Source organism: Peromyscus californicus, unplaced genomic scaffold, assembly GCF_007827085.1.
Source record: "Peromyscus californicus insignis strain IS unplaced genomic scaffold, ASM782708v3 Scaffold_5__1_contigs__length_169319896, whole genome shotgun sequence".
Lineage (NCBI taxonomy): Eukaryota > Metazoa > Chordata > Mammalia > Rodentia > Cricetidae > Peromyscus > Peromyscus californicus.
This window is the reverse complement of record NW_026294573.1, coordinates 43,385,588-43,402,807: the sequence shown is the minus strand read 5'-3', so window position 1 is coordinate 43,402,807 and position 17,220 is coordinate 43,385,588. Positions and strand designations below refer to the sequence as shown.

At 41.0% G+C, this 17,220-nt stretch overlaps 1 protein-coding gene across 2 annotated transcripts in view; it reads right to left on the bottom strand.

Moving 5' to 3' along the window:
• Positions 1–243: 243 nt before the first annotated feature.
• Zyg11b (zyg-11 family member B, cell cycle regulator) overlaps positions 244–17,220 on the bottom strand; it is a 59,804-nt gene continuing 42,827 nt past the window's right edge. For both annotated transcript variants that reach the window (XM_052715838.1, XM_052715837.1), the window contains 4 exons: positions 16,265–16,462; positions 16,082–16,134; positions 6,348–6,445; positions 244–3,358 (listed from right to left, as the gene is read on the bottom strand). In XM_052715838.1, the coding sequence (XP_052571798.1) occupies positions 3,168–3,358; positions 6,348–6,445; positions 16,082–16,134; positions 16,265–16,462 (540 nt within the window). In that variant the 3' untranslated portion in view covers positions 244–3,167. The remainder of the gene's footprint in view (positions 3,359–6,347; positions 6,446–16,081; positions 16,135–16,264; positions 16,463–17,220) is intronic.

The following is a 17,220-nucleotide window of genomic DNA, read 5'->3' as shown; positions in this document are numbered from 1 at the left end:
TTTAGCTATATTCAGGACTTTATTGAAAATTCTGTCTTGATGGCTTTCAGATCCATCCCAGAGCCAGACATAGTAGCACATGCCTGGAACCTTATCACTTACTCTGAACTGTCAACTGAGTAGGATCAAAGTAGACTACAGCCTTAGGTCTACACTTAGTGAGACTCTATCTCAAAAAAAAAAAAAATAAATACCACCCCCTAACACACAAAAATCAAAACCACAGAGGCACTAACAACTTGATACATTTGTGATGTGATCATTTTTTATTTAAGTTTTACAATGTAGCCCTGATGGCCTGCAAAATATAAATTGAAATCTTTTTGAATCTTCATGTATCAGATTATTCTGAAGAATTTTATAATTTTTTGACCATTTCTTGTTCTGCTTCTTGAGACAGGGTTCTGAATTTGCTATGTGGTTGGTGATATTGGGACTACAGGTGTGTACCACAACACCTGGCTTTATTTTTCTAACGATTTGTAAAAGCAGAAAGTTTAAGTAGTAGCTTACAGGAACATGCACTTTTGTCCTGACACTGGAAGTCAAAGTTCTCCAACAGTCTTCCCCAAAGTAGAATAGGTAGACCTGGCTGGTCAACACCACCAACTTGCAAGCTACTGCAGACTATTCTATTGTCAGAATTTTAATTTTAGACATTAAAATTGAGGGTGAAATGTCAACAAAAAGCAAAAACTCCTTTGAAAGAATTTTCTTTCCTCTGAAATAAGCACAACTATGAAAAATCCATCTTTTTGTGGTGGAGGCTGTTGAGACCAGCATCAATAGGTAGTCCAGGCTAGCCTCAAACTTTCAACAATCCTGCCTCTCCAGTGGCAGATCATGTTTGAGGAACCAATGAAGGTGAAAATGTATCTTATGGCTCTAAAAATCCCTTGAAATCAATGAAGTGAGAATTCAACCATTGTTTTATATGGCCTTTTGATAATTCTATGTATCTATTTTCTTTCAGTTTGATTCTGTATTCATTCCTACGAAGGAAGCCCAAAACACTCAAGTCTGAAGTCTGTGGCAGCAGTATGAAACATGAGTCAGCCATGTTAAAAGCATACTAATAAATCAATCAGCTTGTTGGTTTCCTATAGACAGGGACTCTCACGTAGCCCAGGCTGGCTTCGAATTCAGTCTTCTCCCTTCATTTTCCACACACTAGGATTATAGGTGTATGCCCCATGCCCAGCTTAAACTAGCTCCTTTCTAAACTGAAATATTTCTGACTTATTTAAAAATATCATTTTAAAACTCTATTGAAAACATTTTAGATGTGTATGAATAAAATGTGGTCAGATGAGATTTCAGATTAAACCTATTCACAAAACGATTTTGTTACTGTACCTGTTGAATGGGTCTTGTTATCTAGCCCATGTTGGCCTTGAATGCCACCTGCTCCTTAATGTTTTGGATTAAGGGCAAGTGCCTTACCAAGCCTCCTTAAAATAAAAATTTTGTTCTGTTTTGTGAGAAAGGATTTCCCTGTATAGTTCAGACTGGCTTACAGCTCTGTAGCCTAAGCTCACCTCCAACATGTAATCCCTTCTGTCTCACCCTTGTGATGAATGGACTATAGGTCTCAACTATTCCCAGCTTAAAATGAAAATGGAAATGGAAATGAAGTTTGTTGATAACATGATACCTCCCAGGGTCATAGGACAATAACTGATTCTTCACTGTATCAATTATCTTAAAGGAAAGGCAACTGTCTAAAAAAAGTCCATCAAAAACATTTCCTTTTACCTGGTCAGCTACATATTTAATCATTTAGCAGCAGCCTATTCTTCTCTTGCATGTTTGGACGTGGGATGTGGACATCCTTTTCTAACATGAACACATAATGAAGATATACTAAAGGTCACTCTAACACAGGTTGGCCTCAGACTCACGGCACCCTCCTGCCTCGTCTCCTGAGTGATAAGAGTACAGGAATGAGCCATTTATGCTGACAGATATCTGCATGTTATAAGAAAAAATTAACATTTTTGTGTGTGGTGCTGGGTATTGAATCCATACATGCTAAGAACACTCTCTACCACTGAGCCACAGCGCAGCTCAAGATTAAATTTTTATAGCAAATTTTCTGTTGTCAATTTGTATTTTAACTAAGCAAATTAACTCTGTGAGTAGTCTCTACTCCACTGAGTAAGAATGACTTTGGGAAAGAAGGGGTAAAAATAGCCAGTTTTAACCAACGACATTTAAAAAACTGCACTCTTTTACAACATAACAGACAGTGTCTCAGAGAGGCTTTGACACAGGATACTGTGGTAACTGGGGAGTATCTCTAGAGTAACCTGCAGAAACAGTCCCTGCTTCCAGTGTTCAGCATGGAGAACAGCTCCTGCTCCCGGCCTTGGTAGAGGGAGACAAGGAGAACCTGTCCCATTCTCAGAGCTATACCATAAAAGCAATGTCTAACTCCTTTCAACTCTGTTCTTCGTCTAAGACTTTTCTTTTGTATTTCTTTGACTGCTATCCAGGCTCCAAACAGCCAAGAGCTTCCAGAGACACAATGGATTTCCACTCACACAAAGAAGCGCATCTTGTGAGAGATACACAGAGAATGAGGGCATTTTTACAGAAGTAGTATAAAACTTACAACCGAAGCAGAGCCGATGTCACATCAGCAGCCCCGCCCACACTGCAAATGACCTGGCTGCAAATGACCTGGAAGGGACTCTAGACAAGTCTGGCATAAGGGTTCGTGCAATTTATCATAAAACTGTAGCATCTCAAGCACAGGTTAAGTTCAAACACTGAAAGATTTCCTAAAAGACAAGAATGAAGGAAGACCTTTCTTGCTTCATAAGTTAAAAATCACAAGACAAATCAGACTGTTCACATGGGCAGTACTGTACATTACCAATCCCAAATGGATCACAGGACTACACACACACACACACACACACACACACACACACACACACACACACACACACACACACACACGGGCAGTACTGTACATTACCAATCCCAAATGGATCACAGGACTCTTCACACACACACACACACACACACACACACACACACACACACACACACACACACACACACACACCCACACCACACCCCAACACCAGAGAGCATATTATTCCAAATGAACTAACCACAAAAATGATTCCTGTTGTTCATTATCCAACTATCTATGGCTATCAATTTAGTCGGGCCTGGGGCTGCTTTTTACAGGGAGGGGGCCTCCCATGGCGCACAATGTGTTTTTCTAAACTGTCCAGAATGGCTACAGCAATCTGCTGGACATAGGGGTCTGTCTGTTCATGTTCTTTGATGTTGTACAAATGCTGTAGTCCTCCTTCTTCAATCAGCATGCTGCAGTATCTTGAAGCTGAAAGAAAAATACAAGAACATTTCTCTTAAGGTATTTATGCATTTTGAAGTTATCCCACAAACAAAACAAGTTCTTTAGAGCTTACAACAAAACAAATGCATCAAAGGCCAGGCATGGTGGTATATGGAGCAAATCTACACAGTAAAGATCCTGCCTAAAAACACAAAAACAACAAAAAAACCCCGCACAAATCAGGTGTCCTCCTCTATCAATCTTCACTTCATTCCCTTGAATTTAGGAAATCTTAAAAAAAAAATTCTTATTTTATATGTATGGGTGTTTTGTCTGCATGTATGTCTGTGTACCTCTTGCATGCCAGGGCCCAGAGAAAGCCAGGAAAAGGTATCAAATGCCCTGGAACTGGAGTTATAGGTGGTCGAGTCACCTTGTGGGTGCTGGGAATCTTAAACTCAGATCCTTTATGGAAGAGCAGCTGGCGCTCTTAACTGCTGAGCTATCTCTTTAGCCCAGCTCTTTCTTTCTTTTTGGTTTTTCCAGGCAAGGTTTCTCTGTGTAGCTTTGGAGCCTGTCCTGGAACTCACTCTGTAGACCAGACTGGGCTTCAACTCAAAGAGATCTGTCTGCCTCTGCCTCCTAAGTGATAGGATGAAAGGCGTGCACCACCACCCTCTGGCTGCCCAGCTATTTTTTAAGTGTGCCTATTTTTCTTTCTCTTTCTCTCCCTCTTTCTTTCTGATTTGCTTTTCTTGTAAGACAGGGTCTTCTTATGCAGGCAAGACTGGCTTTAAACTTTTTTGACCCATTTCAACTTCTTGAGTGTTGAAACAAAGGTGTGCCACCAAACACACCTACCAAGCTCTCTGGAAGAATTCACTGAATTCATAATCTAATCTCTTACTCTGTATTTTAAAAGTGTCTTGGGGCTAGGAAGATGGCTCAGTGGGTACAAGGGTTTGCTGTCCAAGCATAAGAGCCTGAGTTCTAATCCTAGAACTGCACAAAAAGCCAGGCATGGCCATGTGTGCCTGTAACTCCAGCTTTTGGGATGGAGACAGGCAGGTCCCACAAAATCCCTGGCCAGCCAACCTACCCAAAACAGCCAACTCCTGGTTCAGTGAGAGCAAGGCAGAAGGCAAAAGAGGAAGACACCATGTCCTCCTCTGGCCTTTGAATGTGTATGCATGGGTGCGTATACCCACAAAAGCATGTGCACCCCGCCCCCACACAAGTAAATCAGTGCAGCCAGTGGTCATGGCACACCCCTTTAATCCCAGCACTTGGGAGGCAAAGACAGGTGGATCTCTGTCAGTTCAAGGCCAGCCTGGGCTACACAGTGAGACTTATGTTAAACAAATAAACAAAACAAAAGGCAGTGCAATATTACTTTAAAAATGACTAAAAATGACTTTTGAGGCCAGGCGGTGGTGGCGGCGCATGCCTTTAATCCCAGCAATTGGGAGGCAGAGCCAGGTAGATCTCTGTGAGTTCGAGGCCAGCCTGGTCTACAGAGAGAGATCCAGAACAGGCACCAAAACAGAGAGAAACCTTGTCTTGAAAAAAAACAAAACAAAACAAAACAAAAACCAAATAACTTTGGAGCTGTGTGTGGTGGCGCACACCTTTAGCCTCAGCACTAAGGTAGAGGCAGGCAGATCTACATGAGTTCGAGGCCAGCCTGGTGTACAGAGCAAGTTCCAGGACAGTCAGGGCTACACAGAGAAACCCTGTCTGTCTTGAAAAACAAAACAAAACAAAACAAATGGCTTTCGGGAGGCTGGGAAGATGGTTCAGCAGTTAAGAGCACCACTGTCTGTAATTCCAGTTCCAGGGAATCGGATTGCATGTAGGTGGTGTACAAACATACATGCAGGCAAAACACCCATACCCATAAAATAAAAATTAAATAAAAAAGGGTGGGCTTTATGGAACTGGGTATGGCAGTGGCTTTTTGAATTCCAGCATTTGGGAAGCAAGTGAATCTCTATGAGCTGGAGGCTAGCCTGGTCTAAATAATAAGTTCTAGGCCAAACAAGCCAGGGTTACATAGTGAGACCCTGTCTCAAACAAACGAGCTTAGGGTTGAAGAGATGGCTCAGCTGTAATGGTTACTTGTTATTCTTACAGAGGACCTGGGCTCAGCTCCCAGCACCCACATCCCTAACTGCAGTTCTAGGGGGTAGGATGCCCTCTTCTGGACTCAGCAGGCACCAAGGCAAGAACATCTCCAAGTTGGGGGCTAGTCTGGTCTACAGATTTCCAGGACTGATGGGAAACACAGAGAAACCTTGTCTTGAAAGAAAAAAAAAGAAGCTGGGCTGTGGTGGTGCACACCTTTAATCCCAGAACTTGGGAGGCAGAGGCAAGCAGATCCCTGTGAGTTCGAGGCCAGCCTGGTCTACAGAGTGAGATCTAGGACAGGCTCCAAAGCTACAGAGAAACCCTGTCTCGAAAAAACATAATACAAAAAACCAAAACAAACAAACAAACAAACAAACAAAAAACCCAAAACAACAACAACAACAAAAAAACCTCTTAAAAACAAAACAAAAACCCCATGGCTTTCTGGGCTGAAGATATATGTTAGAGAAGAGTCTTGTCTAGCATGTTCTAGGCATGGTGGTATATATCCACCTCACCACTCAAAAAGTTGAGACAAGCCGGGCGGTGGTGGCGCACACCTTTAATCCCAGCACTCGGGAGGCAGAGCCAGGTGGATCTCTGTGAGTTCGAGGCCAGCCTGGTCTACAGAGGGAGATCCAGGAAAGGCGCAAAGCTACACAGAGAAACCCTGTCTCGAAAAACCAAAAAAAAAAAAAAAAAAAAAAAAAAAAAAAAAAAAAAAAAAAAAAAAAGTTGAGACAAGAGGACTCCTGAGAGTTTATGGCTAGCCTGGGCTACATAGTGAGTTCTATGCTAGCTTGCCAGGACTATATAGGAAAAAATCAACAACCCTTAACCCCCTCCCCAAAATGATTTTCTGTAAAGGAGAATTTCGCTTGAACATAGTTCTAATTTTGGTACATACGATTCTTGCTGCAAACGTGTTGCATGGCCCAAACTGCCCACAGCTGGACTCCTGGTGTCGTAAAACAGCCAAGTAGTGGGAAAAATGGATTAAAGGATCTAAAGGTTCAAAATAAAAGAATCAAAGTCACATTTCATATAAAGTATCATTTTCTAAGTAGTGATTCTTATATCTTTAAGAAGACACATGCCATTTCTAGACTGATATAAGACACCATGGTACAGAAAAAGTATTTAACATACTGTACTAAGGGGTGTGTGTGTGTGTATCTTTCAAAAACTTCTGGGTTGTTTTGTTTTCCCTTTTTGGTCTTCCCCCTTAGGAAAATACACTTTACACTTTAAAATTAGTTAGAAGAAGACAGGTGTGGTGGCTCACACCTTTAATTGGGCGGCAGAGGTAGTTGGATCTCTGTGAGTTTGAAGCCAGCCTGGTTTACAGACTGAGTTCCAGGACAGCCAGGGTGATTTAAAAAAAAAAAAAAAAAGGTGGGGGAGGAGGCAGAAGAGGTAAAAGGCTACCACATAGTAATAGAGAGCCATTCACCAAGGAGACAACAAACATACACACATATGCACCAAAGGCAGCTGGGCTGCTAGCTTCAGAAAACAACACAGCCTGAGCTACGCAAGACCATGTGAGAGGTCTTAAAAGAATAACCTAACGGTGTATCTTAAGGTCTTAGAAAAACAGGCAAACCCCAAAGCAGTGCATGACAAGAGACAATAAATAGGATAAAAGTTATGAACATGGGGACCAAAAACAATGCACACAATCAGTCAAATAAGGAGTTGCTCCTTAGAAAAAATGAAATTGGAGGTTCACTTAGTCACACTAACCAAAAGACTGAAGTTAATACAATTAGAGATTTTAAACATGTTACAACAGATTACAATGAAGTCCAGAGGATTATTAGAGAATATTTTCAAAACTAATATTCCAGAAAATGGATTAAAATTCTAAATGACCTACTAAAATTAATCCAAGAAGACATACACAACCTAAAACAAATCCATCACAAGCAAAAAACCAAAAAACTGAAAGTCGTCTCGAAGGTGGAGGGAAGCCAGGAATGGCGGTAACCTTTAATCCCAATACTCAGGAAGCAGACAGATCTTAGTGAGCTACAGTTTTGGGCCAGCCAGGGCTATGCAGCCAGGCCTGTCTCAAAAAATTAAAAAAAAAAACAAAAAAACAACCAAAAACCAACCAACTGCCAAAACAAACAAAAGGCCAAAAGTGAATTAAATTATTTTTTTTATTTTTTTATTTTTTTTTTGGTTTTTCAAGACAGGGTTTCTCTGTGTAGCTTTGCGCCTTTCCTGGATCTCGCTCTGAAGACCAGGCTGGCCTTGAACTCACAAAGATCTGCCTGGCTCTGCCTCCCAAGTGCTGGGATTAAAGGCGTGTGCCACCACCACCTGTGAATTAAATTCTTACAAAGCAAATTCAAGAACACATTTAGAAGATTATGTATCACAACCAAGCTAATCATTCCAGGGATTCAGGATAGCTCAACATATGCACACCAGTAAATTTTATACAGCACATAAACAGACTCGAGGACAGAAATAATGATCATCTCAATCACCAAAGGCCTTTTACAAAGTTCAGCTTTCATTATAAAAGTCTGAGGAAATTAGCCTGATACAACAGGCCCAAGTAGGCTCACACTATACACCAAATGGCAAAATAAATAAAGAAATAATTTCATTTGAAACCAGACTGAGACAAGGGTGTCTTTCTCCACTGTTACTTAACTTAGGATTCATGTTTTAGCTAGAGAACAAAAGAATGCAATAAAGAAAAAGGAGGGTTATTACTATTTACAGATAATTCTTAGTTCTGTCAAATATTTCCAGCAAAGGAGCAGCATACAAAACCAACATCTCCAAATCAGTAGCCTTTTTATATAGGAGTAGCAAATTTGCTGAAAAATAATTCAAGGAAGAAAATTCCATGCAGAATAGCTTCATAAAAAATAAAATGTCCAGAAATAACCCGAGCCAGGGAACTGAAAACTTCTAGAATGAAGACCTGAAGACACCAGGAAGGAAATTGAAGAAGACACTGAAAGATGCAAAGACCTCTAAGCTCATGGGTTGGTGTAATTAATGGTGTGAAAATGGTCACGTGACTGAAAGCAACCTACAGATTCCATGCAACCTCCATGAAAATCCAAGACATTCTTCACAGAACTAAAAATATTACCCTAAAGTTATGAAAACACACAAGCAGCCACAGAGTTAAACATAGAGGTCAGGCAGTGGTGGCACACAGCTTTAATTCTAGCACTCAGGAGGCAGAGATCCCTCTGATCTCTTTGAGTTGAAGGCCACACTGGGCTACATGAGATTGTTCCAGTATAGGAGAGAAAGAGAGCCAGGCAGTGGTGGCACACACCTTTAACATCAGTACTTGGGAGGCACACACACCTTTAATCCCAGCACTAGGAAGGTTGAGATAGGAAGTGAAATGGCTAGGCGGAGAAAGGCATGTAAGACCGGAGGAGACAGGAACTAGAGAGCCTTTCAGCTAAGGACTCAGAGGCATTCAGTCTGAGGATTCATGAAGACAGGATCTTCTCTTTTCAGCTAAAGAGTTGGCAAAGTGAGAAGTGGCTGTGGCTTGTTCGTTTCTTTGATCTTTCAGCATTTACTCCAATATATGGCTCTGGATTTTTATTATAAGACCATTTAGGATTCGTGCAACATCTGGTGTCTGACTTTTGGGGCACAAATTCATGAAAAAGCCGCTCGCTTGTGGCTTTGCAGCCACAGGCTGAGGCCAGAGCTACACGTGACCAGAGTCTCCACCCCGCCTGGGCCAGAGTCCTTGCCTGCTGGCTAAGTTTTTGTTGCAGTCTCTCTGCAGCAAACTTCATAGGTTATTGGGCTCCAAAAGCCACAGGAGTTAGCTGCTTTCACACAGTTCCCCATGCAGACAGCTGACTCCACAGGAGCAGGTCCAAGGCCAGGCTTAGGCTCCAAACATGACGGACTTAGCTGCTTTCCCGCATGCAGAATGCTGGCTCTTTGGCTTCCCCCTCTCCTGGTGGGTTGTGGCTTTCTCTAGAACCCCTCCTTGGACTGCAGCCACACTGTCATTGTCAGCAGACTTGGTGAATCAATTGGGATTTCCAATTGGGATTTCTTTTTGTTTTGTTTTGTTTTGTTTTAGACAGGGTTTCTCTGTGTAGCTTTGTGCCTGCCTCTGCCTCCCGAGTGCTGTGATTAAAGGCATGTGCCATCACCGCCCAGCTCAATTGGGATTTTTTTTGTTTTTTGTTTTTTTTGAGACAGGGTTTCTCTGTGTAGCTTTGTGCCTTTCCTGGATCTCGCTCTGTAGACCAGGCTGGCCTCAAACTCACAAAGATCCGCCTGCCTCTGCCTTTCAAATGCTGGGATTAAAGGCGTGCACCACCACCGCCGGCTCAATTGGGATTTCTTAAAGGAGAAATTAGTTAAAAGAGAGGATTTTTTCCCCCCCACAAAAAAAAAAAAAAAAAAAAAAAAAAGGGAAACACTATTACAATGGAAGGAGTCTGGACTCTGACTATAAGCTAGATGGTTTAAAAATGGAACAATTAAATGAGAGGATAATTAAAGTTGATGGGATTTATGTAATGTCAATTATAAATATTTGTTTGATCATTTCTACTTTATCATTAAAAAAGTTGGTTAATATGAGTACCAAGATAAAAGTTTTTTTTTTTTTTTTTTGGCTTTTCAAGACAGGGTTTCTCTGTGTAGCTTTGCGCCTTTCCTGGAACTTGGAGACCAGGCTGGCCTCGAACTCAGAGATCCGCCTGGCTCTGCCTCCCGAGTGCTGGGATTAAAGGCGCGCGCCACCACCGCCCGGCAAGATAAAAGTTTTAGAAAAACTTGTTAAAATAGATTATAGAGATATTCAGACCCCAGACAGAGGAATTTAAAGGAGAACCAATTTCAACATTGCATCATAAGGTTACAGAGAAACAGCCTAAGGCTTTTAAACAGCCAACCTTAATTTATCCAGTAACCTTATAGGAACTACCAATGATAGATATCCCTAAGACTGTGTAAGAGCTGATTGAACTCTTATGCAAATGTTAGATTTGAGAAGATTCAAAAAAGCTATAGTGTCATATGGCATGCATTCCCCATTTGTGAAGCAGATGTTAAACTCATGGTCAACTTGTAATAGAATTAATTATCCCTCAAGACTGGAGAGATTTGGTTATAGCAGTCTTAGAGGCTGGTCCCCAATTACACTGGAGGACCTGGTGGAAAGATGAGGCTAAGACCACTGAACAACAAAGTACAGCTGGAGGTCTTGAAACCTCCCAAGATCAACTTTTTGGGGAGGGCAATTATGCTGATGTACAAAGACAATCTTTATATGATGATTACGCCCTGGCTTTATGCCGCATGGCAGCCTTGAATGCTTGGGACACAACTGAAGAAGTAGGAAAAAAATTGAGTCATTTACTAAAGGTATACATGGCCCAAAAGAAACCTTCACTAATTTCTTACAAAGATTGACTTCAGCAGTAAATAGAATGATATCAAATTCAGAAGCTAGACAAATAATAATTGAATCTCTGGGTTTTGAAAATGCTAATGCACAATGTAAAAGGGTAATTAGGCCGTTAAAAGCAAGATCCTTGGAGGAATGGATCTGAGATGCAATCAATATTGAATCTCATGATCATGACTACGCTTGGATAGGAGAGGTGATTTCCAGAGGTTTGAAGAAAAATAGTAATGTCAGGTGTTTCAATTGTGGTAAACAAGGTCACCTAAAAAGGGACTGTAAACAGGACATTCCGAGAAACAGTATTTTTTCAAGAAATAATCCCAAAAGAATACCCCTCCCTTCTGGATTATGCAGAAGGTATGGCAAAGGAAGACATTGGACTAATGAATGTAGATCAACAAGGGACAGACAAGGTAATCCCTTGCCTTTGCCATCAGGAAACGCTCTGAGGGGCCTCTCTCAGGCCCCCATATCAAATTTAGTCCTTTCCTGTAATTGTGGAGGAAACTCCTTCCCAGAGCAATTAAAGAACCTAATGCCTAGTGTAAAAAACCATACTGCTCTGGATGATATAACAGCTATAGAAGAGAGAACAAAAAAATCAGGAGAAACTATAAATCAAAATTGATAAAGATTAGATTGGGAACTTCCCCAAAGTTAGGGTTGGGGAAGGGTTTTGTTTTTGTCTTTCAGGAGAATGAAGGCTAAGGAATCTGAAGAACACTGGATAAATGAGACATCTGAAGAAAAAAGGACAAATCATCCAGAAAAAAATGTCCCGTGAAAAAGATTTTATGCAGTGAACCATGACCATGCCTAACAGCGACCTTTGAAGTCTCCAAAAAGATGATGAGACCCTTTGAAGTCTACAAGAAGATGATTGGACTCCATAACACTGATTCCACATGGACTATGATTAACACCAGTAAGCTGACAAACACCACCCAAAGAGTGGCTTTGGACTACAAACTGCTCAGGACAATTTCAAGGTGGCTGACTGAGATGATCCAGCCTCACAGACTACTCTAGCCAGGACTTGAGACAAGCCCTGCACTTTCTCATTATACAGAGACTGGACAACAAACGATACAGCTACCTCTCTCCCAGGTTAATTTGACAATTAACCCAAATTTTTCCTTTTCAGGATCCCCAAAAGATGTCATCACCCCCAGATAGCAGGAAGCAAACTTAAGAACACGATGCCCACATTCCCAAGAGGTGGGGCGGGTGGTTTTTGGTTGATGAATGGGTTATGGATATTTGCCATTGTTTTGGTGGTTGGTTACAAGTTGTTATTGGTAATGGTCAGGAAAAAAGTTGTACGAAGGAGATTAGATTCAGGATTCTTGTTTGAAAAGAAAAAAAGAAAAAGAAAAAAAGATATAGATATGATAAGAAAAAAGGTAGATTATTGAATCTATTCTGAAAAAAAAAAAGATATAGAAATGATAGGATAAAAAGGTAGATTATTGGGGTTGGAGAGATGGCTCAGAGGTTAAGAGCACCAGCTGCTCTTCCAGAGGTCCTGAGTTCAATTCCCAGCACCCACATGGTGGCTCACAAACATCTGTAATGAGATCTGGCACCCTCCTCTGTGTACATAATAAATAAATAAATCTTAAAAAAAAAACTTCTTTAAAAAAAAGGTAGACTGTTTAATTTACTCTGAAAAGAAAAAAAGGGAATATAGATGTAAGATAAAAAGGTAGATTATTTTTTTAACTACTATTTCAACTCTTTTTTTTAATTTTTATTTTTACTTTTTTTTGTTTTAATGTGCATTAGTGTTTTGCCTCCAAGTGTATCTGTGTGAGGGTGTCAGGTCCCCTGGAACTGGAGTTACAGACAGTTGTGAGCTGCCAGGTGGGTGCTGGGAATTGAACCCAGGTCCTCTGGAAGAGCAGCCAGTGCTCTTACCACTGAGCCCTCTCTCCAGCCCAAAAAAAGGGTAGATTATTGAATCTACTTTTTTTTTTTTTTTTTTTTTTTTTTTTTTTGGTTTTTTGGAGACAGGGTTTCTCTGTGTAGTTTTGCGCCTGTCCTGGAACTCACTTGGTAGCCCAGGCTGGCCTCGAACTCACAGAGATCCGCCTGGCTCTGCCTCCCGAGTGCTGGGATTAAAGGCGTGTGCCACCACCGCCCGGCTGAATCTACTTTTAAAAAGCAACTACTAGTTTTAAATATTTTACATTGGATTGAATTTTTGTATACTGTATACAAATTGTGTATACTGATACAAATTTGAGATTAATTTTGTTAGAATATACTGTATATACATTTCTACTCTTGTTCAAGGTATTATAACTATACAGCTTATTTAACAATGTAATGCAATTTTCTAGTCCTTGAAAGTTATTACCAACTATTTAGGATAATAAAGAAATACAAGTTAGTAGTTATTCATTACAATCAAACTTAGGTACCTGTTTTCAGGGTCAAATAAAAATATATTTTAGATATACAGATCTTCAAACACTAGCTATCTGCAGAATATGGTATTTAAGATGTTTTAATACATAGATTTTTTTTCTTTTTTTATGTCAATGAGACACGTCTGCTCCTGGCAGCACCAATCAACTTCAGAGAAGATGATGGGCATTAAAGAAACTCCATAGGGAGTTTACTTTCTTTGTGTCAAGTTAGCCACTGTGTAAAAAAATACCCTTGCCTTGACTGCTGACAGTATGCTGTTCAAAATGGACAAGCAGGACACAAAAGAAAGGACTGCTGAACTTTGCCAAGACAAAGCAGGACAGCCCTTCAGAAAATCTTGCTTCACAGAGGAGTCTGACAGGTATGCTAAGCCTGTAGGCCAAAGATGAATGCCCCAACATTGCAGAGAAACCTCAGGAGACTGTCCAGGCAGCCAGCTGTTTCTATCATTTCTCACATTTTTTGGAAGTCATCTGTTTGCACTTCCTGCTTACTCAGCTAATATTATTTCCTACTCGGGTCTCTGAGGGAGCTGAAGACTAGATAGTTATAGTTTTCCTTGTTAACAAATTCAGAAAAAAAAAAAACCTCACTAAAGAGGTGTAAAGTGTATAAGTTTGAAAGACATCAAAAGATAGTTTTGGGTTGGTAATACAAGTTAGAATAGAAAGTGAATTAGGTACAACACTTTGGACTCATCAAAATAGGATAGATAATGTATTTTCTCTGAATTTGTCAAATGTTTATGGACTGGACATTGTTAATGTAATTTTTGACTATATATATTGTATATGGCTACTGTACTTATTGTATATAGTTTTTCTTATATTAGTTATAACCTTTTATTATTTTACACAAAAAAGGGGAAATGTAGTGATATTTTGTTGTACTGTAATAAACTTTGCTTGAAGATCAGAGGACAGAGCCAGCCACTAGAATAAATATAGAGGTCAGGCAGTGGTGGCACACACCTTTAACCCCAGTACTTGGGAAGCACACTCGTCACTGATCCCAGCACTAGGAAGGTTGAGATAGGAAGTGAAATGGCTGGGTGGAGAAAGGCATATAAGGCGTGATGAGACAGTAACTTGAGGCCTTTTCGGCTGAGGACTCAGGTATTCAGTGTGAGGATTCACGGAGACAGTATCTTCTCTTTTTGGCTAAGGAGTCGGAGAGGTACAAAGTGGCTGTGGTTTGTTTCCTCTGATCTTTCAGGATTTACCCCAATATCTGGCTCTGGATTTTTATTAGGACTATTTAGGATTTATGCAACACATGGCTTCTGGGGTAAACACTTGCAGTGCAAGTCTGCTGAGAAAGTGAGCTCCAGAACCTCAGACAGAAGTTGACTGACTTCCAAAGGTTCTCTTCTGACTGTCTAATGCACATCATGGCACAAATAAATAATAATCTACTTTTAAAAAGAAACAGAAAAGACCTGGAATGTCAAAACAGTCCAAGCAGAAAAGGGCAATGCTGGAGATAGCAGACCTCTAACTATACTACAGAACCACCACAACAACAAAACAGCACGGAACTGGGACAAAGCCAGATATGTAGGCCAGTGAATAAGAAAGGGAGACTCAGGAATAAACCTACAAAACTATAGCTACCACCTTTGACAGTGATGACAAAAACTTATACTGGGGGAGCTGGAGAGATAGCTCGGCAGTTAAGAGCACTAGCTACTCTTCCAGAGGACTCCGGCTAGAGTCCCAGCTCCCGCATGTTGGCTCACAACCATCTGGAACTCCAGTTCCAGAGTACTGATTCAATGGCCTCTGAGAGCACTGCATGCATGTGGTACACAGACATACAATCAGGCAAAACACGAACTATACATGTAAAATTAAAATCTAAAAAAACAAGTCAAAAATATACCAGCATGTATTAATTAGCCAATAAAAATAAGTTGTAATAAAATTCTGCAGCAATGGGAATATTTCAGACAGTAAGTTGACTATCTTACTACCTAATTGTCATAGATTGATTTTAGCCTTCCACAATGCCTTTTGCTCTTGTTTTTTGTTTGGTTGGCTTCATGTTTTTTTTTTTGGGGGGGGGGTAACTGTAGGATGGGAGTTGAGTGACAGTGACAGGGATCACAAACCCAGGGTTTTATAAATGACAGCCAGCACTTTACCAGGCATATAACCCCAGCCCTCTTGGTCATCTTTAAATTTAAACAGCAGAGAACAAATTCCAGGGATCTGTCTTCAATAAATATGGATAAAAGGAAGGAATGTTGAATGAATAGTAGAAAATAATTCAAAATACTTTAACCCCCCCTTGAGACAGGTGTTAGCATTCAGACCCACTTCTTGAAATCCTGGCCATTAAGCAGATAAATACCCTGGCCCGCCTAGCCTCCTGACGTCATCCTACATTCCCGTTCCCTTTTAGAAAGGACTCCTCACTCTCCTCTCTCATCTCCCCCCCATTATTTCTTTCTTTCCCGCTCCCCTTTTTCTTCCCCCCACCAAATAAAACTCTCCACTGAGCACTGTCTTTGTGGCATCTCTGTCTCTCGCCTGCTGTGGGACAGACACCTTGGCTCCACCCACCAACGCCTCTCTCTCGCTGTATCACAACAGGGTCTTGTTCTACAGTCCAGGTTGGCCAGGAACTTGGCAATCCTGCCTCAGCCTCCTCAGTGCTGGGATTATAAGCATGCACCACCATGAGCAGCTACTTTACATTATTCAAAACCAGTACTATGAGAGATACTTGCAGTAAAGATTATAAGAAAAATGACCAGATTACTTAATAATCATGCTAATTACCTGTATGCTACCATCTCACACTCTGGAGTTGGCCATTTCAAAATAGCTGAATGCTAAAAGACACAAGACATAGGATATATTACAATATTTATTTTTAACAATATTACTTCATAATGAAGCTTTCATATTTAACTATTACAAAATGTAACTTATATCATTCCAGAAAATACCAAATGACCCTACCAAATCATCAAGAAGAGAATTCCTCTGGCTACGGCTCAAGGTCCATGCTTGTTCACCTCTAGATATTAAATGGGCAATAATCCCAGCTGCAAAGTAACTGACTTCTACTTCCACACTGTGCAGGAGACTGCTGATATGGTCTATGAAATCTTTCCACATTAATTCAGAATGCAGCTCTTGTACTTCAGCTATATTGTTCTGGGAGAAAAAGAAGATATAACAGTCTTATGTGAAGGAAATGGCAGAGAGAACTGTTTTTAGACACTAGACAAGCACTACTTCTGGTCTCTACAAAGTATGCAAGCTGGGCATTCTGCAGATTGCAATACAGGTAAGGGGAATTGTGGTCGGTTGAGCAGTAAATGTTCCCCATAGTCTTGGATCCTTGAATACTCAGTCCCAAACTGCTGCTGCTGCTGGGAAGTTTGGAAGTGTGGCCTTGCTGGAGAAGTTTGTCCCTGGGGCGTGCGTACTTAAGGTGCGCCCCTTCTGCATCATGCCTGCATCAAAATGTGAGCTATCGGCTTCTACTCCTGCTGCCACCTTGACACTGGCTGACATCATGGATTCTTTCTTTAAAAAAATGTTTTGACTGTGAGTTCAAGGCTCGCCTAGTCTACAGAGCTAGTTCCAGTACAGCCCAGGCCACACGGAGAAACCCTGCTTTGAAAAACCAAAAAAAAATTTTTCCTTTTGAGATTTTTAGAAATGTGTATGTGGGAGTGTGCACCAGGTGTGTGCAGCGCCTAGGGGCCAGGAGAGGGGCTTCAGATCCCCTGGGGTTGGAGCTGCAGATGGTTGTGATTCTCCACATGGGCAGAGGGGTTTGACACTGGGTCTTCTGGAAGAGTCACCAATACTTTACTTCTTTTTCTTGAGACAGGGTCTCACTATGCCGCCCTGGCTGTCCTGGAACTCTTTCTGTAGACCAGACTGGCCTCAAATTCAGAGATCCA